The 23,746-nt window shown below is 46.0% G+C and overlaps 1 protein-coding gene across 9 annotated transcripts in view; it reads left to right on the forward strand.

Moving 5' to 3' along the window:
• The window catches only part of ADAMTS9 (ADAM metallopeptidase with thrombospondin type 1 motif 9), an 88,626-nt gene that overhangs the window by 14,062 nt on the left and 50,818 nt on the right, over positions 1-23,746 (forward strand). For 8 of the 9 annotated variants that reach the window (XR_008578783.1, XM_054837954.1, XM_054837953.1 and 5 more), the window contains 13 exons: positions 3,330-3,616; positions 4,596-4,679; positions 4,783-4,904; positions 5,316-5,356; positions 5,476-5,581; positions 7,522-7,668; positions 8,943-9,084; positions 9,305-9,412; positions 14,055-14,200; positions 20,916-21,097; positions 21,194-21,330; positions 21,918-22,035; positions 22,300-22,395. Coding sequence is in view for 8 of the 9 variants with exons in the window: in XM_054837954.1 (XP_054693929.1) it covers positions 3,330-3,616; positions 4,596-4,679; positions 4,783-4,904; positions 5,316-5,356; positions 5,476-5,581; positions 7,522-7,668; positions 8,943-9,084; positions 9,305-9,412; positions 14,055-14,200; positions 20,916-21,097; positions 21,194-21,330; positions 21,918-22,035; positions 22,300-22,395 (1,716 nt within the window). In the remaining variant the exon portion in view is untranslated. The remainder of the gene's footprint in view (positions 1-3,329; positions 3,617-4,595; positions 4,680-4,782; positions 4,905-5,315; positions 5,357-5,475; positions 5,582-7,521; positions 7,669-8,942; positions 9,085-9,304; positions 9,413-14,054; positions 14,201-20,915; positions 21,098-21,193; positions 21,331-21,917; positions 22,036-22,299; positions 22,396-23,746) is intronic. The other variant, XM_054837952.1, reaches the window with a different exon arrangement.

Genomic DNA, 23,746 nt, shown 5'->3' on the forward strand with positions numbered 1-23,746 from the left:
CGGGACTGGGTGTCTTTTTTTAAGTCCCACATAACAAAGAAGCAGCCAAGCGGGGAAAAAATGAACATATGCCTCCAGGTCTGTCTAAAGACAGTGCAAACACCATAGACTGTCTCAGTAGAGCAAGCACTAAAATGGACGTTATTCCAGCAGCCTTTTAGCCACCTCTTAAATTAATATTAACTGTTGAATCAGTGCGTAGCGTCGCCTATTACTTGAATTATTGATCTGTAGTTTGCATGGGTTTAAAGTGTTTGTGTCCTCGTTGGAGTTTGGGGTTTTTTCTGCAAATTAAAGAAACTGCTTTGTTACTTAAACCCATCCAATTACTGCCATGTGTAGGTAGATGTTTTTCAGGTCATTTGCAAAGATTGAGAGCTTGCCAAGCAAACCATTTTCCTTCCTGATTTCTGTTAATATATTAACACAATGGCGGGGGGGGGGGGGAAGCAAAACCAGGTGGAAAAATATCACACCCTTTTTTGGTGTTGTGTGTGGCAGTAGGAAGCTGTCGCTGTAAAATTGCAGTTTTCTTGCGTAACGTGAGAGATTTCCACTTCTGCTTGATGAAACGGCAGTACGCTGCACTGTTCAATAGGACCATTTCTGTTGTGTCCGTCGTAACGGAGCAAGTGAGATATCAACAGCATCAGGCACAAGGAGTACTGGCAGTCCCTGTTTGCATCTCCCATTAGTGCTGGCGGGGGGTTTATGGGTGGGTTGAGAGCAGTGCACTGCCATTAGTGTTTAATTTTTTACAGGTGAATGTGCACCATCTCTGAGTGTAGTTATATGCAAGAAAGATGGGTGACGATAACAGTTCGCTACTATCGAAGTCCAACAGTGGCTTTACATGCAATGCATCCCCGCTCGCTTGTGCTTGGTTTCACAGTAACTAGACTGGCAAACATACTATACATGACTTATGCAAATACCGTGCTGTAAGTTTTGGAGTGACTTCATACCTGGAAAAAAATATGTTGGTTTTTGAAGGGATGATGTGGATGACTTGATTTGTGCGTTGGACAGGGGAAGAACACTTATACTGTACTGACACATGGCAGTGTTAGGTTAACGACTGGACTCGAAGATCTTAAAGGTCTTTTCCAACCTAAATGATTCTATGACACTGTGCCAGATCTCTGCAACAGAAGGAAAGTCAGTTTTTCCTCTGCGCTGGGCATACCTGGCTGTGTTGGGGACTGGTTCTCCTGTGTGGTGGGTCAGGTCGGGGCTCTCCGAACCAGATCTGGCATTTCATGTGGGCCTCTCTGGTTTTTGGGTGTTTGTGAGTTGTTGGTTTGGGTTTTTTTTGAGTGTGTGACAACACTAGCTGCAGGATTTCAGTGCAAGCCTGGTGAATGTCAATTAATTTCTTTTAAACACCTCCTGTATAACACGTGTCTCTTCAAAGAATCCTTTGCATTTCCTTCTTCTTTTGCCATCTACCCTCCCTCTGTGAGGCTGGCCAGAGGAGAAGACGCCTGAGCCCCGTGGTGCTGTGTGGGGCTCTGCGGAGCCAGGGCGGTGCGGAGCTCTGCCTTCACACTGCAGCCATGCCTTCAGCCTCGCTCGAGCCCCGTGGAGCATCTCCCCATCCTTAACGTGTTTTCCCTTGGGCATCTGCTTCTTTTGGAAGTTTAGTTATTTAAAAGGGAAATCAAGTGACTGGCTGAGGGTGCAGAGAGGAGGGGAACTGGCTGAAGGGCTGAGGTTAGTGCTTTCGCCTCGGTCTGGTCGTCTTCTCACCTTTAAGTTATTTGTATGCGTAGTTGGCTTCCCACGCTGATTGGCACTGAGCGAGTCGGGATAATGTCACGGTTGCCCACGAAGCCGTGCCAGCATGAGAGCACAACCTTGCCAACACAAGGGCATTGATTAGTGCAGAGGAACTAGGGCAATCCAATTATAACCACAAATGCCATTGGCGTTCTCGAATTCTTACTCAAATAACTGCGGACTCTCTGCTGTATTAAGGTGGTCTGGACTATATCAAGAAAGGGGAATTCGTGTAGGACTTGGGCAGTGCAGAGTAAACAGAATTCAATTCTTAAATACTCTCTTGCCAGTTTAGAAATAGGGCAAAAGAGTATTTTTCAGTTGGGTACAAACCCCCTTTGCTTTCCTTGATATTAGAGAATGTATTTTATATTTCTTTTTTTGGAAATGATTACAAAATATCCTAAAAGGAAACTACACAGGAAAAACAGCTGAGAGGTTTCCTATCATTTCAATCTTGTTTGAGCATTGAATATTCCTTTGTTCCCTAATATTATGCTTCCTCTAACCTACTCAGTGGGTCAGATAAGGAAATGTGGTATTTTTCACCACCATGACGAAATTAAACTTAAGCTACAAAGAGCGTGAGGGTTGTAGCCTGGAGTCTTAGATGAGTAGTTCAGATCTGGCTTTATATTAAATGCCGAAGCGAACAGTCTCTCATGGATGAATCACATTCAATTAGCTACTTCCTATGATGAACTGATTAAAAATTAAGTGGCATCAAATAAGACTGATTTTGCTCTTACATTTAAATAATGCTATAATTACATACTAATCAGATGGTAAATCTTAATTGTACATGTTCCATATGTTTTATTTGCCTGTTCTCCCTCTTCACTTTGTCGTCTTTGTATCAGCATGGAGTATATTTTCAGGCTGCTTTTATGTTTGGCCTAATTGAATATCAAAAGCAGTATATGTGAAACTTCCTGAATTCTATTCTTTAGCCAGTGGCAGCTGTGCTATTAGATGACCTTTACCATTCCCATAGCACAGGGGGAGTAAAGGGAGGGGGGGAGTTGAAGCCCAGCCATGTTATTGTTAGAGACAGAAATAAATCATATATAATTGCTTCGCTATGAAGGCCAAATCCTGCCGTCCTTCATGCCTGAGTTAGAAATACAGGATTTGGACCTTTGTTTCCTGTGGTTTCCTGGCCACCTTGGACGTGCCCAGAATCCTCACGCTGCTGCTGCGGTGGCTAATTACCATCACCGGGCTCGCATCACGGTAAACTGAACCGCAGCCCAGGCTCCATCCCTCCTGCGTGGGCAAGGAGACGGCTCTGCTGCAGGAAAGCCTTTACGTGAATGTCTGCCTTCAAGTGCCATCGGCTTCCGTAACAGTACTTTAAAAATTAAGAAAAGCCTTAGACGTTGGATTACATGGTGGGCTTCCACATAGTGCTTCTGTTTTAGTTAGCTGTTTGGAACAAGCCTGCTAACTCTTCATTGAAGTGAATAGGTATATGGCCGTAACGTGCATGTGGTATTAACTTTGTTCACTCCAGAATGTACTTTATGTTTTTGTCTGCTTTTTAATCATAGATCATGAACACAGTCACAAAAAGAACAAGCGGAAACACTGGAGAAGGCAGTGGGCAGAAGGCAGCCTATTATCTGACGTGGAGATGTTGAAACACAGCGTGGAAGTGAACTCACTTTCTGCGGATAGCAACAAGACTGGGAACATCAGTGAAAAGAAGAGCCACAAACGAACAAAGCGGTTTCTGTCCTACCCTCGGTTTGTGGAAGTGATGGTGGTGGCTGACAGCAGGATGGTCGCCTACCACGGAGCTAATCTACAGCACTATGTCTTAACGTTAATGTCAATTGTGAGTATTCAACTACATGGAGTAGATTCATTTTCTACTGGTCGCTGAGTACCCTTTCTGCTGCGTTCACATGCAATACCATCAGTTTTCCTCGGCCAGGCATGGATATAACGCTGGGATTAGAGTAAAGCTTGGTAAAACTTAGCTGGGGAGCACTGGTTGGAGTCGTCTTCCTTCCCAGAGCCATCACGTTTCCTAGCCCTTCCCACACCTCTCCCTTCCAGCCTCCTGAACCCCAAGCAGCACGAGAAATATCACTGGCCCTGTAGTCCACACGCTGTACGCTTCTTTTTATTTAAGCCTATGTAAAATAGCAGCTGAATTAAAAAGGTACTTCAGGGACTGCGTGCCTTCCAAGGGACCGATGATAGTAGGTTATGCAGTTGCCTGACTTCCCTTCTTCTTACAAGGAGAAGGAGCTTGTGGTCACCTTGAACCATAGCATAGTGCTAGGGTTGGCTTTCCAGGCTGAGAACAAACATTTTAGTAGCTGCTGGTACTAGGATGCAGTAGCAGAGTCCCTAAAAAGGCAGCTCTGTAGATGCACAGTGACTGGAAGTCAGTATCCAGCATAGCTGTGTCACTGCAGGGAGTTTCATCCTGTTCGAGGGTAGAAGTGCAGTGAATACGTGGTCTAAAACTGTCCGTGTCACAATGAGGCCCTTGAGAGAGTAAGTTGCTTTTTGACAATCTCGGTCAGTGGTCATTGTATCTCAGAGCAAAATCGTCCTATAATTTGGTGAAATGTGTGCTAAAGCAAAAGGAAATGTTGGGTTTCTGCGATACCAGCAGCTTTGTTTCATTCTAAAATCGTGCTTCTGGCAGGAGGTCTCTCCAAGGAGCATCAGAGCACTGAGTGGGGCTGTGAAGAGCAGCTCAGGAGAAAACCAGTTGCAATATGGAAAACATGCATGTGTTGTCTTAATTGTTTGTTTCCTTGAATGTTAGCAATAATTCTGAATACTTCTTTATGAAACAGGTGGCTTCTATCTACAAAGATCCAAGCATTGGAAATTTAATTAATATCGTTATCGTGAAATTGGTCGTGATACATAACGAACAGGTAACGAAAGGGATTTTTCTTCTCCTTCTGTTTGACAGTGGCATTTGTAGTGAGCATTGCGATGAATAATTAAAATACCTGCTTTGTGTGTGTTGCTTATTAGGATGGCCCTGCAATATCTTACAATGCCCAGACAACGTTAAAAAACTTCTGCCAATGGCAGCAATCCCAGAACCACCCTGAAGGAAGTCACCTTCAACACGATACAGCCGTGCTCGTTACCAGGTACGGTGAATATTTTCATGAAAACTGTGGCCTGTCATGTGCCGGAGACTGTGAGCATGTAATATATCCAGCTGTGGGAAATATTTGGGTTTTGATGTGGGTGTAATGACATGTGCAATTGTGGGAACAATGGAGCTGTCAGCAGAATTGGGATAATGTGTCCGCCATAGCACTAGAGGACTTTGAGAGGCTCAGGACTGTCTGAGGTCTGCTCATGGGTTCAACATGTGATGAAAAACTCTGACTGTGGTAGGGAGGTGGTGCAGACTCTCACTGGATGATGTAGCAAACCAGCATGAGAAGGTCTGGTGGAGGACCAAGAATTGCTTTTGGATGTTGTTATTACTGTGCTTGTACCTTATTCACTGCTGCATTGAAAATATTAATGTGTCGGGTCTGTTCTGCTTTCAGACAGGATATTTGTAGAGCGCACGACAAATGTGATACTCTGGGTAAGGAAAACCTTTTCTTTGTCTTTTAATAACTTTTTTGTAGTGACAATGTTAGTTGTCTCTGCTGAACCATGGGCAACGCTTCTTTTTCTATTATAAATCTCTTTGTTCTCTCCTAGGTCTGGCGGAGCTGGGCACAGTCTGTGACCCATACAGGAGCTGTTCAATTAGTGAAGATAACGGTCTGAGCACTGCTTTCACAATAGCACATGAACTTGGCCATGTGTATGTTTTATGTAAATACATTTACATTTAAATAGCCCAAGATTTATGCTAGCTAGGGCTTGCCAGCCAGGCTAAGACTTGGTACCTGCTGAGCCTTATTATTTGAGAAGAGATAAATGTGCTTGGGTAGAAGATGCACCACTGAGGAAGATTAAGCTGTGGTGTGACTCTGGGAGGTGGTGGGGTGCTCAGGAGCCTAGCTGAGAGCAGCAGAAACAGCAGATGCACATTTTGGTGAGGGTGAGTGAGAGGGTACCCCAAGCAGCACTAAGCAAGGGAGGAGAGCTAACAAAACATCCCTTATTACTGCATCGTCTCACATCTACGTGCAGATGTCAGCAGGATCTGCCCCAGCAGGCATGAGGTCCTGGCCAAGCTGCTGGGACTAGCCAGGATTTTGGCCAGAGCTCGGAGGTGCTGGATGCCTCAGAGGGAGGACCAGGGCGAGGGGCATGGGCACGTCTCACCTGGCCTTTGGGACTGAAGTCACCTCCTCAGCCTGCCATGGCTCGTCCCACCACCATGCGTGGTGGTACCGAAGGCACCGCAGCAGCTGTGTGTAAAGGGAGGAATTGACCCAGGGCGTCTGGGAGGTGATCAGGATGTGTAAGTGAGCCTGACCCCCCTGCTGAACCGTTTCATGAAGGAAAATCTCATGCTATTGGACATCCCCAGAAGAGATGCTGTTACTCAAGATGCACCTTCTCCAATGGAAAATTCTTTTAACTGATTTTGACTCTTTTTGAGAGTAGTAATGAGAAAAATTGTCTTGGGTCACATGGTCCTTTATCTGCCAGCTACAGCTCTTAGGCAGCTTGTTCAGTCCCAAACCATCTCACGCCTGGTTTGCAGTGGAAGTCTGTAGGTGTGGGATGATGTTAATACTTGGGAACAGATCTCTCATTGTTTTAAACTCCCCTTTTCTGCATGGAAGGCTGGCTGAGATGGTCTATTTTTAACCACAGCAATATTTGTTTAAATGAGATTTCCTGACAGAAAGTCCCCGAAGGTTTGGCGTTCCCCACACCTAACCTGTGGCTAATTCCTTCGCTAATGCTGCCACGGAGCTGCTGGAGGGGTTAGCGGTGCTCCTGAGCAGGAAACGCCTCTTTGCTCTTTTACAGGGAGCAGAGTGAAAAGGTGGTTTATTGGAGGTAATCTTAATGGGATATCAACTCCCCAGCCTTCGAACGCAGGATCACACCGGGTCATTTCCCCTTCTCCACTTCAAACAGCAAAGCGCTTTAAGCTGTTCTGTCTCCGTTAGCGTATTTGCCGCATTCTTCAATGTGTCATGTGCTGCAAACTTCGCGTGGGTTTCTGCTGATATTGATGCTTGATGGCATTTTGTAAACCTGCCACATAAAGTATAGGAGCCAAGTCTATCCCTGGTGCAGCCCTAGTTAGGCAACAGCATGAGGCATCAGCATGGCCCAAGGTATTCAACTGCATTAGAAAACGGTTTGCTGCCAACGTAGATGACGGACTTCGGGCACTGGTGGTCGGTGGGCTCAAGTCATTCATCTCCTTCAGAAACTTGGCTCTTTGGCTCAGTTCCCAAGAACTTGCCATTTTTATGAAGGTGGGGCCGAACTCCAGCCTGCCTGCAGGATTGCAACCGTCAGCTGAAATTGCATCTTACTCCAGGCTCCCTCGAGGACTTGTCTGGCTAAATATGTACAGTCACGGTGGGGAGAGCTTACGGGTGTGCTGTGTAGCTTTTTGCAGACAAGTTCGAGGAACCCAATTTGAGCAATGCTTGTTGATGCTTATGAATATGTGCATATGAATGCTTTTATTCTGTAACATCTGTCAATGGCATATCTAGGAAAAATTCTTGGGTTTGCTTCCGTTTAGTTCACCCTGTTGCTCTTGCTGTGCTAAGTACTTGATGTTTGCCACTTAACTGACTGCACTTCTCGCTGCTGTGTTTCTCTTAGATTTAACATGCCACATGATGACAATCATAAGTGTAAAGAAGATGGAGGTAAAAATCAACAGCATGTCATGGCGCCAACACTGAACTTCTACACCAATCCCTGGATGTGGTCAAAATGCAGTAGGAAATACATCACTGAATTTCTGGAGTAAGGCCTTGCATATGCATGTGTTCGGCTGGTTTTATGTGTGCATGCGTCCCACGGGGTTCATCAGTTAATCTGAAATCTTAGTGTGCAGCGTTAGGAGGAAATTGGAGGGATATTTGTGTGCACGCATCCTTTACATAGAGTGGGAATGCACCCCTGGCATCTGGTCCCTGCCAGTTCAGCCTCGTGATAAGCTGGCAAGGACCAGCCTCTCTATGGGAAAGAATAAGTCTTCCCCCATGGATATTGCTTTTAAGGAATGTGCGTTCTCCTCGAACCTGAAGAGTGAGTTTTCCAAGCCCTCTGGCCCAGATACAGAGCTGTATTTTAGGAGGCAGATTGAATCTGCCTTTCTGCTCCACAGGTCAAGATAAAGCCCTGGCACTAGTCCATGGTGGGAACACTGTTCCAGGAGCTTGTGGGTCAGTTTGATGCACAGTGATCACCCATTTTGCCATGATGCCTTCCCACGTGACAGGGAGCAGAACGAGACCCACAGGTGTCCTGGCAAATCCAGGAGCGTGGTCCCTTGGGCAGTTGTCGTGGTTTAACCCTGGCCGGTAACTAAGCACCGTGCAGCCGCTCACTCACCTCTCCTCCCGCCTGGGGGTGGGGAGGAGAGTGGAAAACACCAAACTTGTGGGTTGAGATAAAGACAGTTTAATAGGGTAACAAAGGAAGAGAATAACAACAATAAACCAAGTGATGCACAAATGCAATTGCTCACCACGTGCAGATAAAAACAACCTGATGCCCAGTGCTCTCCCAGCTTCTTCTGCACCTGGCAGGGCATGAGAAGCTGAAAAGTCCTGGAATTTGTATAGATACTACAACTGCCTTTGTATAGATACTACAACTACCTAGCAACGACTAAAACCATCAGTGTGTTGTCAACATTATTCTCATACTAAATCCAAACCACAGCTCTATACCAGCTATTAGAAAGAAAATTAACTCTATCTCAGCTGAAACTAAGACAATGGTGGTTCTAATCATCAGTGATTTTTTTTTTTTTTCCTAAATATATACCAGTGCTTGCTCAGCAACTAAATGCAGGTCGTGCATGCTCAGAAATGCTTTTGCCAGGGCAGCTGACAGTTGTTAGCACAGCACAAGGGTGGTGACACATGGGTAATGCAGCCTCCTACCCCCCTGTGCTTGTTAAATACGGCAAATGTGGTGCACGGCTGCCCTAAGGCTGGCTCGGGTAAACACCAATGGGTTCTAGTCTCATCGCCTCCTGTTTGACACCATTTTTCTGCTTTGTGTTGTAGCACTGGTTATGGGGAGTGTTTGCTTGATGAACCTTCATCAAGAACTTACACGTTGCCTCAGCAGCTCCCGGGGCTGATTTATGATGTCAACAAACAATGTGAGTTAATTTTTGGCCCCGGATCCCAAGTGTGCCCGTATATGGTAAGTGAAATTCCACACCTTGGTTTTCCTGGTGTTGCCAGAGCAAAATAAGGCCTCCTGGGGTTGGGTAACATAACGGGAGGCTCTTAAGCCATGAAATTATTGTCGAGCTTGTGAGTTAATGCTGAAACCTGGGGGGATAATTTCATAAAGGATCATCTATCTGGTAAGGCATGTGGCCTGTATTTATTTAATATTTTTGTCTTTTCAATAACTTAAGCAGATGCAGTGTCGGCGACTTTGGTGTATTAACATCGATGGTGCGCACAAGGGATGTCGTACTCAACACACGCCTTGGGCTGATGGGACAGAATGTGAACCTGGAAAGGTCTGTAATACCTAGTTCATGCCTCACAGCTGTGTTTCCCAGGGCTCAGGCTAAGCATTTCAGTCAAAATTATCCTATCCCAATGGCCAGTTGTATGGGGTACAGCTGCTGACTGCAAGGGTGGAAGCCCAAAGCAGCTCTGTGTGTTTCAAGCCTGGTATGCATGGGTCAACTCTACCCTAGATAGTGTGATTAAAATCAATTGCTTGGTATAGCATTGTTTAAAGCAGGTATTCCTTCTGGAGTGCTTATGTTTTTAAATTAAAATGCCCTTACGTGAACTCCTGAGCAAAACTTTCGCAAAGCTTTCCTAGGCTTTTATTAGCAATTTCCTTTGTGATGCAAGCAATTAGTAATTTTGTGTAACATAAACTTGCCAACTGGCTTCTCATCCTGACAATTTCAGTGTAAAGTATAGAACTGGTTGACATTTTCTGTGTGGAACAGTTTTGGCAGTAATTCATAGAAATTTTCTAACATGCAATGTTAGTTTCCAGCTAGCGTTGTGGTTTCTAGAGTAAGTATTTAGTTTTTAGTTGTCCAGATATGGAGAAAAATAGTTGAGAGGAATTATTTCTTTTATTGAGATACTGAAGCTTTTGAAGAAAAATGCGAACTAGTTTTCATCATTTGTGTCCGAACAAAAGTAATCTCCATCTGGGTCTAGTAAAAAAAGTGTGATGTTACTCTACAAGGTATAGCTTAAAAGTTTGCTTTTCTGGCTATTAATGATCACCAGTTAAAGTTTTCTTTAGAAAGAGTCAACATTTTAATTCATAGTCTTTCAAATGTATTTTAATAAAAATATCTGGATGCTATTTTAGATATAATTTTCCATACAGGCTGTGGATCTCCTTGGTAATTAATCTTCTGTTGCATATGTCTGAGAAGTGAATTGTTCAACGACACTTGGCTGATTTCCTTCAAGACAATGGGCATAATGTGTCAATTTGCCTTCCTTTCCTAGGGAAAAGCACAGTCAAGATGTTTGTTTTTATTGTTGAGAATGTGCATTAGAGATGTGGTTGGAAATCCTATTTCTGTGCTACTCCTTGGAGCCAGTGGTGCACCAATATTTAATGTTTTTATGTAAAATCCCCCCTTTTTTCAGACTCAGGATAAAGCTTAGGCATCTGTGATTCCCTGTGACTTGAGACCTTGTGTCTTCAACTTCTCCGTTGGTGAGCGTGAGGTCTGCTCGCCACTGGAAGCTCAGAAATAACTATTTTCTTGAAATGCCAAAAATCTGGGCTGCAATTTTGTTTTGACAAACCTGTAGTTACCCTTGAATACGACCAGAGGGATGCACAAAGAACAGCAAGTGAGCACCTCCTCAAAGTTACCCTGTGTCAGCCGAGAGGTGGCCTCCAGCTGCATGGCTCTTAATAACGACCATGTGAGCAAAAACATTTCAGTCCGCAAATTTAGACAATTTGACAGGTTTAGAAAAATTAGACAAGTGTGGCCTGAACTTCTCAGCTGAGAGCAGATGGGCACTTAAGAAAAGCTAATGCAGTCCGCTTGTGTTCAGGCATTTTGAGGGTATTCTAAAAGAAATGCTTTACGGCGTAATTCTTCTATCGGTGTGTTGGTCTAATTCAAGCTTAAGGTTTGGATCATCATAAACTCTCTCCTCCTCAGTGTTTACTTGGGCTTGTGAAGTGCTGAGGTGCGAGTTTGGAGTGCTGTTCATTGGAATAAATCGCTATTTTGGTACTCCACTGTGGTCAGGAACCCCATCAAAACTGCCGCTTGCTGACTAATGCCTTGCCTCAAGTTTGTAGGTTTAAAGCCTGTGATATATGGGCTGGCGGATGGAGAAAATACCGTGCCATTTTTTATGGAGATACCTTTGGAAACGAGGGAGCCTGAACACCTAAGGAAAATCTAGCTAAAACTGCTGGGGTGTAGATTTAACTGAGCTCTAAATTTATTCTTAAATCAAGGAGGCTAAACCAACATGGGGGTATTAGTTTATGCATATTTTGCATGTGAGGACACTGAATTTAATATCGCTAAATCAAGTAACAAGCCCAGCCCAGAGTTTGGCCTTTGCTGGGTAAGCACCAGTCGTGATGGTTTACAGTGTTTCACAGCACCAGTGCATTGTCGGGTGGAAATAAATCACCGAAAGAAAATAAAGAGGGTCATAAACTTGGGCCTCTATCTCTTGTGGTTTTCAGGGTTGTTTAAAGAATGGTAAAAAAAGAGTAGACGAATAAGTAATCGTTTCTGTCTCCTGCCGTATGGCAGCAGGTAGCGTATATGTTATGCATGCATGAAGCTTCACAGCACTTGTCTGCCCCCTGCTAATCTATTCAGCCAAAGTCAGCCCAAGGATGGGAGCTGGATTTGGTGAATTATCTGGGACTCCAGTGGCAAGACAAAGGAAAGGAAAGTCTGTTGTAGTGTCTCCCGTCCCTGCCATTGCTCTCCTGCTCAACTGTGTGTCTAAGTTATTTTGAATTTGCTCCAGACAAAACCTCTTTTATTCTCTCCACTCTCTGATCTGTAAGCTCATAGGAAAGAGAACCTTGGCAGGCTTTTTAGTTTTTCTGTTGTAACTCAACATAGAAATTATTTTTAAAATACAAAAGGCACGAAGGTTGCGCAGCCAGACTATTCAGTGTGGTTCCAAGAAACACCATTGCGTTTCCATAAGATAATCTTGCTGTTTATTTAAAACAGCTGCTCTTTTTTTTTCTCCCCACTTTGATTTACCATCAACTCCAAACCTCAATTTTTAATAAAATCAAGGGATGTAGGTGATTTCCTGGTTAATTCTCAACCATCAGATGGGAGACACATAGGTCATGTCACGGTCTGTTAGCTGTGTACATTCACTAGTTAGCTATTCAATCGTCTTCTCTGGGTCAGTGGTGCCAAGCATGACTGTGGTTATATATTTAGCTGTGAGCATCAACATTGCTGCGAGAAGTTCTCCACCGGGACAGTGCTGTTGGATTGGTGTCATGTATTTTTGTACGTTGATGATAGCTGTCGGACCTCTTTGTCCCCATACAGGACTGGCAGAGGGGTCCCCATCCTGCAGTTTTGCAACTGTCTAAATGCCAGGAGGCGTTGTACATCATAAGCCTTTGTCCTGCAGCAAAGAAACAGGTGTTTCAGCTTATTTTATTCCTGCCCTTTGCTGTAGCTGATATTTTTCAGTCAGTTTCTCTCTGGGGAATCAAATCTTCAGATGAAAGTGAATCCAGGGCACGTTGTAGCCTAGAGACCACGCACATCTCTGAGCAAACATTTAGGGCCCGAGCTATGAGGTCAAACCGTGCCCAAATGCACCTGAGATCTGCTTTCTCCATCAGCAAAGCAATGCGACAAGCTGGCCATCATGGGCAAAAGGCGTTAAACGGGCTGCAGAGCCAGTGTCCTGCGAGCTTGGATGCACAACCCCCGGGATAGCTTGATTTTGCTCTGTTTTCCTAGATAGCTTTCTCTAAGGTGGTTCATAAGGATGTCTAAAAAGGGGAATGAGCTCATGGTGTGTCTTGATACAACCTTGTCCCGCTATTAGTGAAAGCACTGGGAAAACGCAGCACATCAGTAAATTGAACCCTGTTGCCATAAAGATCGTCAGGTGTTTCCCTGCCTGAACAGCATCTGGTGCAGAAAAATACTGTAAGGGAATATTTTAATGATGCACTACATGTTTTCTTCTTTAAGTCTGTAACCTCTTCTAATTTGTGAGCAATCAGCAATGTTTGGGCTTCCTATAATTGCAAAGATTTAGGCATCCGCCAGCGGATTGAGCGTATCTCTGGGTTTAAATCTGCTTTAGCAAGCACCATTCAGTGAGAGGGGAGCCCTGCTCTCACGGGGCTTGGGGCACTTTTCCATCCACTCTGGTGGGGCCAGAAGGTGACTCTACCCTAAACCTCACCTCCCCAGAAGTCTGTGTAGTCAAACTAGGACACATACCCCAAAGGGACAGGATTTATACCATAAAAATGGAGGACAGGGGCTTGCCAAGATAATTTAAATCAGTTTTCTAAACAAAAGAAAACAAGAGTTACAGCTGGAAAACAAAAGTGTAGGCCAGGCCTTGGCAAGTCCCATGTTATGGCTGGGTGAAAAAAAAAAATACTTTGGATTGAGGAATTCATTTTTCTATTTTATTTGCCCTTTGGTTTTGGAAGTTTCCTTTCCCTCTTCTGTTCTGAGGCTTTGTACAGCTGTGGGGAGGTTTGAGTTGTCCCTGGGTTTTTTCCCTTCTGTCTGTCTCCTCGCCTGACACGGTGCGGTTCCTGCTGCTCTCCAAGAAATCAGATAAGCAGCTTTTTGAAAAGCCAGCACCCGAGAATTGCCGTGCTGGTTCGGCACCAGTAAACAGGGAATATTCAGTGGTTGCTGTTGTCCTCAGTCTTCTTCCCATAAATCACTCCCGTGGACTCTGCAGCTTGCCTTTGCTTGTTCATTTAATGGTGCAGAGAGAAAAAAATATGGGGGTGACAGACAGAAAGAAAAGAAGAAAAGTTTTATTTAATTGCAAAATTTCTGCTGCATTTTGTGAGTGGTTGAGAAACAAGCACAAGTCTTGGCACCCGGGCTGGTCGCTGGCGGTCAGCTCGTGATGGAAAAGCAATGCAAACCCACCTTTCCCGTCTCTCTCCTCCGCGCGCAGCACTGCCGGTTTGGGATGTGCGTGCCGAAAGAGCGAGAGGCGCCGGTGATAGACGGAGCGTGGGGGACGTGGAGCCCTTTCGGGACCTGCTCGAGAACCTGTGGCGGCGGCATAAAGACGGCGATACGAGAGTGCAACAGGCCCGAGTAAGTGGATGGACGGGAAGCGCTGGTGGGTGAAATGGGGAAAAGCAGCTGGGTTGCCCAAATGGGCTGAAAATCCCCTTCGGCTGTCCCCAGCCTGTGTGCGCTCCGGGGACCGGTGGCTTTGCCAGGCATGCATGAGGCAGCGTGGCAACCCAGGAGGAGCTCATTGCAGGTTTGGTTTGTGGGTAAAGAGAGCTGAAAAGGGTTCTGTTCAACAGAAAGAGAAGGAAAAAGCTAATATCTGCCTGGGTTTATTGCCTCCTGTTTTTTGGTGGGGGGGGGCACAGCTGGGGTTCCACTTTCAAAGGTGTTTTTCTTCCTTCAGAACTGTGCATCAGAAAGGAGAGAAGGGAAGAAGCCATGATTTTATCCATTTTCTGCCATTTTACCCCTGCTTTGGCTGCTTTTGCAGCTGTTCCTACAGATTCTTTATACCATAAAAATGGTTTTCTACCATTTTACTCCTGCTTTGGCTGGTTTTGCAGCTTCTGGCTGGTTTTGCAGCTGATCCTTTAGACAGTTACATGTCAGCTGGTGCAGACTAGCCAAACCTCAGCAGAAATCTGTGTCCCATTAAAAAGTGGCACTCAAAAATGTTTGCCGTCAGCCTGGAATGCAAAATTCTTCACCCTTTGAAATGGCAGGGAATTTTGCTGTGGGCTTCCATGAGACGAATGTGTGGCCGGCAAAATATTAGTAATAGGTTGAGCAACTGGTATGAAAACAGCCCATCTACATAAATTGCAAACTGTGCTGGTTTCTGTTTAACTGTCTCCTTTCAGCCCACGAGAGCAAGAAGGGGGCGGACAGGATGCTTTCCAGGCTCTCATTTGGGACTGAGACATGGAGAGGAGAGGGGTCTGCAGAGCTCCTTGGACCAAGGGGTCTTAAAAAGTTTGAGCAGGCTCGTTCCACTTTCTCATCATTGGTGTTGGACAGCTTATTGCCAAGGAAATTGCCATTAGCGATGCACCAGTGACAGTTTCATCACTGCTAATGGGAGAAGGGAGAGCTTGTACCTGCGGCGCTGGTGGTGGAGGGACCGGAGAGGCTGGCTCAGCGCGGCTGGGCAAGTGTCGATAGAGGAGAGAAGGGTTGAGGCTAAGGGAGTTGGACACCAGCATGTTAATTAAAATGATGCTGAGAAGCACACAGGTGCAAAAGAGTTCTCGTCTCACTGTGCTGAGTCAGCACATGCTATATGGTCTTCCAGTAGCCATGGAGACACAAAAATAAAATATTTTTCCGCATGCAAAAATAGCTATGCTGCTGAACCTTGGGATGCTGTCAGTGAGAAGTATTCCCATCTTCTGGAGAGGTGTCTGTTTGGACTGATAACTTTTTGTGACAGAAAATCTCCTTTACCCTAAAGGCTAGTCGAGGGATTTTAAATTCCATCTTCTCTCACAGCTTGTGTTTTGTATCTTGATGTTTCATGAGGCGTATTGTTTTGGCTGGGATTTGCAAAAGCACCTAAATATGCTAGGCACCAAGCTGCCTGTGAAATCCCCTGCGTTTATCACTAACAGTGGTTATTTTCCAGGCCCCCCTTCAACGGCCGTGTAGCTGGCACTGGCCTCTTCCCCAGCCCCTCGTGAAGTCTCCGCAGCGAGTCGTCTGTCCTAGCACCGTCCACAGAGCTTTACACCCACTCTGTTGTTCTGTCCCCATAATTTGACATTGTAGCATGGGCTCCCACCATCTGCGTCCCCGTTATCACGGGGCTGCAAGACGATGCAGGTGGATGAGACGCTGCTGGGTGCTCTCCTGCCTCTCCTGCTTTTAAAGTACTTCAAAACTATACAGAATAGGTGTAGCGTCTGTTTCTCCTCTGTTGTAGAAGGCAGCAAAACCAACCCAGATACCTTGAGTAACACCTGAAATAGTTTTTATTAAGTCTTTTATATTCAAAGACGGTTTAGCTTATTTAAGATTTTTTTTTTGTGTGCATGAAGATCTGGGGTGGTATCTCGCACGCCAATAAAATATTGTGTTAATTCTGGCATTGAAAATGACCCCCCCGTGCCACGGTACAGAATATAACGCTGCAGCTCCTGTCTCTGTTTGTAATGTGCTCTGACGCTTACGTGGATGAGTATTCTGCAGGGCTGCAGGAAGCTGTAAGCCTCTGCACTGGCAGCAGGCTGTGTTTTGACATACGCTGAAGGAATGTATTAGCTAACCAGACCAGACCCTTCCCACCAAGATTGCCCACTTGGGAATTTGAGGCTGGCTGGTACAGACAAAGCCCATGGCTGCAGCGCATCACGTAAAGGTTCTGTGGTGCAAGCCCTGGTTTTCAAAGCAAGGCATAGCTTCAGAATTGTGGGGAAAAGGCATATTTCATAAGATGTCAATACCAGGAGCCCTGTTTTCGGGAATGGCTTTCTGGATGGGGGAGTGTTATCTCTGGATGCAAGTCTGATCACGTCTGTGTTTTAGTCCATCACAAAAGTATCCACCTGTGCTGAAAGCTGTCTGAGCTTGACATCTAAACACATCTGGAGATAACTGTGCTGGCCACTGGCAGCACATGTACCGATTCCGGCTCCCAGGGCCTCCCGGGATGCTGCGAAGGAGATCTCAAACTGATCTGCACACGCTAGAGCTTCACAGATTTTGCATGAGCAGAGGCACATAGGCAGACGTGCAGATGAACACACGTACCCCGTAGTTAATTCTCCAGGGGCCTTTCCTTGTGGCAGCCTGCGCGTCCCCAGGGCTGAGCACATGCAAAGCACCCCCAGAACAGCGCTTCTCAGTGAGGTGCCTGTACCTGGTGCTCCTGGACCGCTGAGGGTTGGGCGCTGCCTTAAGGTCTGCAAGCGATAACGTTCAAGGTTAGTAATTGCAGATGATGCATTAAGCTTTGTATATTTGAGACCTGTTGGGATGGGAGTGGGGGTAAGACCCCACTGTTCTCCAGGCGTGTCTGCTGTGTCCTGAGCGTTTCTGACGTGCTGGGAGAAATGCAGTGAAGCCAGGGTGTGCGCAGGAGCTTGTGTGGGGAGTTATGCTAGATTGAAAGTGGATCCACGCCGGCCATTAGTTGATCAAACAGATGATTCAGAGAGAAGGGGAATAGAGAGCAAGGAGGTTTCTGTGCATTCACTGCATTCCCTTCTGTCTCTGTGGTACGTCATTGGTGATTATCCATAAAAATATTACGTAGTGTGAAGTATCCCCTATTTCTTTGTGACACTGAAAATCGACGTTATAGGAGGCTGACTTATTTCCCGGGGTCAGCTCTTTCTGTTTACTCAGACTCTGTGAAAAGCACTGCTGGTTTAAAAACACCCTAAAACTGTCAGGGTGGTTTGGGGCTATTTTGAAACGTCAGATGTGTGAGTGTGCTTTAGCCCCGAGAAGAGATTTACTGTCACAGTTACGAAGCTGACCGTTTGCAACATGACGGCAAGTTTTAGGATCCTCGAGTTTGTGGTGTGTCCATGTGTTCAATGTTCTCTCAATCTCATGGGCCATGTCTAGAGAAAAGGAAACTATACGGTAGCTTGGGATCTTTGGATTTTGTTAGGCGTATCCTTAAAACAAAAAAGGCTCCTGCCTGTTGTTCTTAACTAACTTAATATTTAAAAGTCTCATTTTAATTAAATTGATTTATATTGGAAGCAATGGGATAAAACTGTTGTAATTGCTTTTTTTTTTTTTAAAGAAATGCCTTGCTAGAGGTTTGCATAATTTAGAGCCTTTGTCAAACTGCAACAGTCCTGCTGCAGTATAAATGCTTTCAAAGTGAAAATGATGAATCCTGTTAACTCCCCCGTGAATGATTTGCGCTCACCGAGGTCTGGACTGTGCTGCTGTCACAGCGAAGAAGTTTCCCCATGTGCTGTGTAGTGAGGTGGTCGAGACGTCCCTTTGTAGCTGGAGGTAGATAATGTGCCCGCATGGGAATAGTCTGCAGGAAGGGCTCCGGTGGTGGGAACCCCCAGAAATCACCGTTGTCCCTGCGAGGCAGGAGGAGTCCAGGATGTGTCCACAGGGGCTGCTGCGCTGGGTTTGCTCTGGAACGGTCACAAGTGTAATCAGTTAAATTAATTCAAGTCGTTTGTCACACCAAGGTGGAGAATAGAGCAAATTGGTGGAAACTGGATTTAGATTTGCTCCACTAGGAACTGACATGAAATAAATCCATAAACTGAAATCTGCACCAGGCGCTGTGCAAATGCTTGGGCTTTTTATCACTGTTACTTGCTTAATTGCAAACACCAGAAACCTTTGTAAATGACACGTTTAGTTTCCAGATGGCATGTGAGAGTCGCCCTCTGAGCAGGTAGAGCTGATGTTACCAGCTATGGCTCCAGGCTGTGCCTGAAGACAAATCTTACCCCTCGGAATTTAGGATAGAATTTGAGGGGTCTGCCCCATGGCAGTGCGTGTCTCGAGGAGAGGATGCTGGCAGGAAAAATCCCATGTGTGTAGCTGGTGGTGCTCTGCATCTCACCCGCGGCTGCTGGAGGAGACGACTCCTTCTGCCAAACCTGTGAGCATCCCTAGCGTGGTGCTGGTGCGGTGCTGGGAAGTCTGCCTGCCCTTCCCTACTTTGCAGGTAGTCTTTAGGCAAGTGCAAGCCCCTCTCTGTGCCTCTGTCTCCCCATTGATCTCACAGGAACTCTGCTACTTGAGTCACAAATAGTTTTCAAATGCGAGAGTGAAGAATTGTTATGTGTGGGAGAACAAGCACTGCTGGGCTTCATAGGCGTGTGCCTGTGCTTCAAGAGATGCCAAAAAAATTGTGTTCAGCTGTAGGAACTTATTGACTCTGTGTAGAGATGCTCAAACGTGTGCAGGGGTTTTCTGTCTCTGTTATGTTAGGAGATGCTGACTGCATGCAACGTGAAGGGCGTACGGTGGCCATCTCCATGCTAAGGGCAGGGGTGGTTCCCGTTCATCACTCGGTTCATGTTTCGGGAGGTCTCTGAGTGTGCAAACCAGCTTCCGTCCTGAGGAAGGTGCTCTCTGCCAGCACCCCTGGGGCGCCGTCTGTCCCGGGGCAGGACAGAACCCATCCTGAGGACAAGCACTGAAAGGCAGGAGGTGTGAGTGCAGGACTTCAACGCCTGGCGAGTCGCTCCTCTGAGCTGTGCTCCTTGCTAGTGCAGGCGTTCTGTTCAGAAGTTGGGTAGGAGGTGTAGGTTTCGTGGTTATTTTGCAGCAGAAGCTGGGCACAGACATTGTCTTGAGCTTCAAGGGCCATTCTCTGACTCTGTACACGCGCCCCAGCATGACATGGTCAGGACACAGCAGCTCCAGGTGCTCGGGGTGCTCTCGCCCTCCGCTGACTCCTCTGAAGCAGCCTGTTAAAGGGAGAGGCTGGGGCTGACCTCAGCCGCTGGAGGCTTTCCCGTGCTGATGGCTGGGATGCACGTTAAATTCATCTCCCTTGAGTCCAGGTCTTAGCTGGTATAATTTTTCCTTTTTGGTTAATTACAGATTTCCCAAAGTTGACCCTGCCAACATTTCATCCAGATTGCAATACCTTTCCTTCGGTAACATCAGAGAAAAGCAAAGCTGCTTGGGTGGTACTGCAGTGTTTATTATGAATATTAATGGTGGTAGCTTGTAGAAGCCTCCACCATGCCCTCCCAATTTCATTTGAAGTTTCAAGAGAGAGCAGCAGAAACGGTGTGGGGGGTTTTGGAACGTTTAAAGCATGGTGCATCCTTTTTTATTTTATTATTACAATTTGTTATATACATAGAAGGCTGCACATAGATGGGCATATGAAACCTTACCTGAGTTCCCAGGAGAAATGTCTGTTGAACAGACAGTAAATAGGATAGCTTGTATCCCTCGCAGCATTACCAAAGCTGAAAATGAGTCCTCACCAGAAAAGTGCCTTCTGCTGGGCTCCTCCGATGCTATCTACGAGCAGCTCGCTCCTGCACCGCTGCTGACAGTGGCTGGAGTGGGAGAGGCTTTTTTGGTTCCCAAAGTGAACTGTTGTCTGGCAAAGGCTTCGTCTACATACGAGGACAAAAATATTTTTATGACTACAGTCCTGAATCTGGGAGTTGGGAAATTCAAAATGACAATTTCTCCTAGGCTTATCCACTGGCTTTGATGTGGTTTGGATGATATCGCTCTCCCCAGTTTATACCAGAGTCATCCTATTATAAAATGGGGGTAAAGTATTTATTGGCCATTTGGTGCTTTCTGGAACATGTGGAGATAAAGTTCTTTAAAAGTGTCTAGCGCTACCATTTCTACCATTTCGGGCTATAAATCCCAAAGAACTAAGTGCTGCCTGGCCTTTCAGCCTCCATAGGGAAGCTCTTTCTCCTTTCTGCCGTGACGTTTAGTTATTTGCAACCCAGTAGATCAGATGGAAACTCTCAGCCACCAAATCCATAGGATTGATGGGATCGTGGAGGGATGGTCCTGTATGGAATCCCTCAGTGTGATGTTCAATCCTCAGTTAGGGAGGAAAGTGTTTTCTTTCCTCTCTGGCTTCTCTCACTACAACTGCATTCATCAGAGAGCAAATATTCCCTTTTTCATCCCTTTTTAGCATCACATGTATGGTCTTTTTTATTAGACATTTGCATAAACTTTCCTGCTGTGAGCCTAGGATATCAATTAAAGACATGCACACAGACAGTGCCCACAAAATGATGTCACAAATCCTGACTGTGCTGAACAGGTTGCAGAATTGCAATTGCGTCTCATTTCCAGCCTGACCTTGTTCCTACAGGCCTAAAAACGGTGGGAAATACTGCGTGGGTCGTCGCATGAAGTTTAAATCCTGCAACACTGAACCGTGCTCGAAGCTGAAGAAGGATTTCCGGGATGAGCAGTGCGCCGACTTCGACGGGAAGCACTTTAACATCAACGGGCTGCCCACGAACGTGCGCTGGGTTCCCAAATACAGCGGCAGTAAGTGGCGGGGGGGATGCAGATCCTGCCTACTGCATCACCATGTCGGGCTGGTGGCGTTCGGATAACGTGCTTCTGGTTTTCCTCCCTCCCCAGTCCTGATGAAGGATCGGTGCAAGTTGTTCTGCCGGGTGGCGGGAAATACGGCGTATTACCAGCTGCGGGATCGCGTCATCGACGGGACACCCTGTGGCCCTGACACAAATGACATCTGCGTGCAGGGCCTTTGTCGGGTAAGTATTTTCCCTTCCCTTTAGCGAGGGTGATTGCAGTTTCGCACGGCAGGTTGGCACTCCTGCACCTTGCTCTGCCGGGTTGTTGGCGTGCCCTCTTCTCTCGGGGGCTGCCAGCAGCATCCACAGGCTCCACGAGCCACGGCTGAAGCCTCCAGGTTTGCAGAAGAGCCGTGCGTGGAGGGTGGTTGTCCATCTGCCCGAGGTTACTGAGCCTGAATCCAAAAGATGCTTCCTTTGGTGCTCTGCCCCAGTTCTTCCCGGTCAGACCCTTTACTTTTTCCATTCACAATTATTTTTCACGCTTTTCTCTATGGGAACAACCAACGCAAGAAGTTTTTTCTAGTGAGGGCATCGCCCGGTGCAAATGGCAGTTCTGATTCTCACTTTGTAAAAAAGCCTTTTATTTGAAAATGGTGTGGGATGGCCACACTGTAAATCAGCAGAAAAATGTGGGGAAGCAAAACAATTTGTCTCACGGCAGCCTTTTGCATACAAAGCTTTTGTGTGCCTTAATTGGGAGGTTTGTAAATGCTGTTCTAGTCTGTATTTGCTCAATCTAGTTTTTTTCAATTTCTCTCTTAAAGCAAGCTGGATGTGATCATGTGCTGAATTCAAAAGCAAGAAGAGATAAATGTGGTGTTTGTGGTGGGGATAATTCTTCATGCAAAACTGTTGCGGGCACATTTAACACGGTGCATTATGGTAAGAATCTGTTGCTAAAAACTTTATAGTGAAAAATGTGGGTCTATAAAAGCCATTACCACACTTAATCTACAAAAACACTGATGTAAAATGCAAAATCCTTCTAGCTATAGCATATTCCATTTTATAACTATTTATGCTATCCCTAAATGAAAAGTATTGGCTTGTGTAATGTGAGGTAATTTTGCTCATTTCCCATCCCCCCGTAAAAAGCAAATGAAATGTCTGTGTAATAGCCTTGACTTTCTATTCAATCTTTTCTAGGCTATAACGTTGTGGTCCGCATCCCAGCTGGTGCAACTAATATTGATGTGCGTCAGCACAGTTACTCAGGGAAGCCAGAGGATGACAACTACCTGGGTGAGTTGCAGTCCTTGTTTCAGCCCAGAACTCTGCTTTATTGTCTGGTTGTGGTGATATATCTACCGGCTGCTCTCTGCTAGGGACGTTGAAGAATTTGTTTAAAGGAGGTGTTTTCTTATCGAGAATTTCTCTCGTATGTCTACCAAACATTATCTTGCTCCTTCTTTTTGTTCACGCCATCCTTGATGCAAAGTTTGGGAGGCTCTTAGATTACAAGAAATGTCCCCTTAGAGTATCTGTGGGCTGGGAAGGACTATCGAGCCCGGGCTGTGGGTGGGAGCTAAGGTACTAAGCTGGGAACCAAACAAGCTTCTGAATTCTGCTGGAGTCTTCTCATTGCAACTTAACACGTCTCTGCTGTCACTGTGCCTTGGCTGGAGAGTAAATATGCCATACCCTGAAAGACGTGGGTACAAAGAAATCCAAAGAGAAATTATATTCTATTCCCCTGAGAATAAAAATTCTGATTTCACTTAGGCTGAGCCCGTCTTGTCCCTGCCTGACAATCATACGTAACTCTAATGAAATACCCTGTGCCAAAGATGCTGGTTTGATTTAAACCTAACAAAAACTTGGCCTTTGGCTGTTGGACATTCATAGTCGCTGTTTTTTCTAATCTGTGGGCATGTCTCCAGAGCCAGATGAAAATGCTTGCGGTGCTGCGTTAGACTGGTCTGCTGCACGCACGTATGCTTTTAGCATGGCCACGCGTCTCTCTTCCACCGTGCTGATCAGTAATTCACCCCACAGAGAGTTCTGTTTGGGTTCGATAGCAGCGATAACCAACGGCACGTTACGACTGATGTTACACCTGCCAGTCGAAGGCTGGTTTTGCCATTAAGCCCTCTTTGTGTCCCTTGGAGTCTGCTCAGGCCGCTGACGGAGCAGGGAGTCAGTCTGTGGCCCCTTGCAGTCCCAGGGAGATGTCTGCTCTCCCGGCTCTGTTCCTTCTCTCTGCACACCCCATGCCTGCAACTGCCAGCCGCGCTCCGGAGCGTGGGTTCCTGTATTTACATCCCTGAGCACGGCACTTCGTCTTGTTTCATCTCACAAAAATCCCTGAGTTACTGTTTTTGCAAAATATGGGGCTTAGCCTAAGTGCTTGCTGTAACCGGGTACGTTAAAAATGGGACTAGGCTGGTGGCTCTTACACTATCAAATGTAAAGGAACTCACTTGAGAAACAAGTAGAGGAGACTATCGTGCACCAAAGGAAAATGGTGCTGACAGCTTTGGCTGTCGCTCTGAAATGCCACCCATGTGGCTGGACCCTTCATTCCGGCAAAAAGCTGAGCGGGTCCTGCCCCGTCCTCATTCCCAGACTGGGGTCGTGCAAGGCTGGCTGTCCC

Source organism: Grus americana, chromosome 11, assembly GCF_028858705.1.
Source record: "Grus americana isolate bGruAme1 chromosome 11, bGruAme1.mat, whole genome shotgun sequence".
NCBI lineage: Eukaryota > Metazoa > Chordata > Aves > Gruiformes > Gruidae > Grus > Grus americana.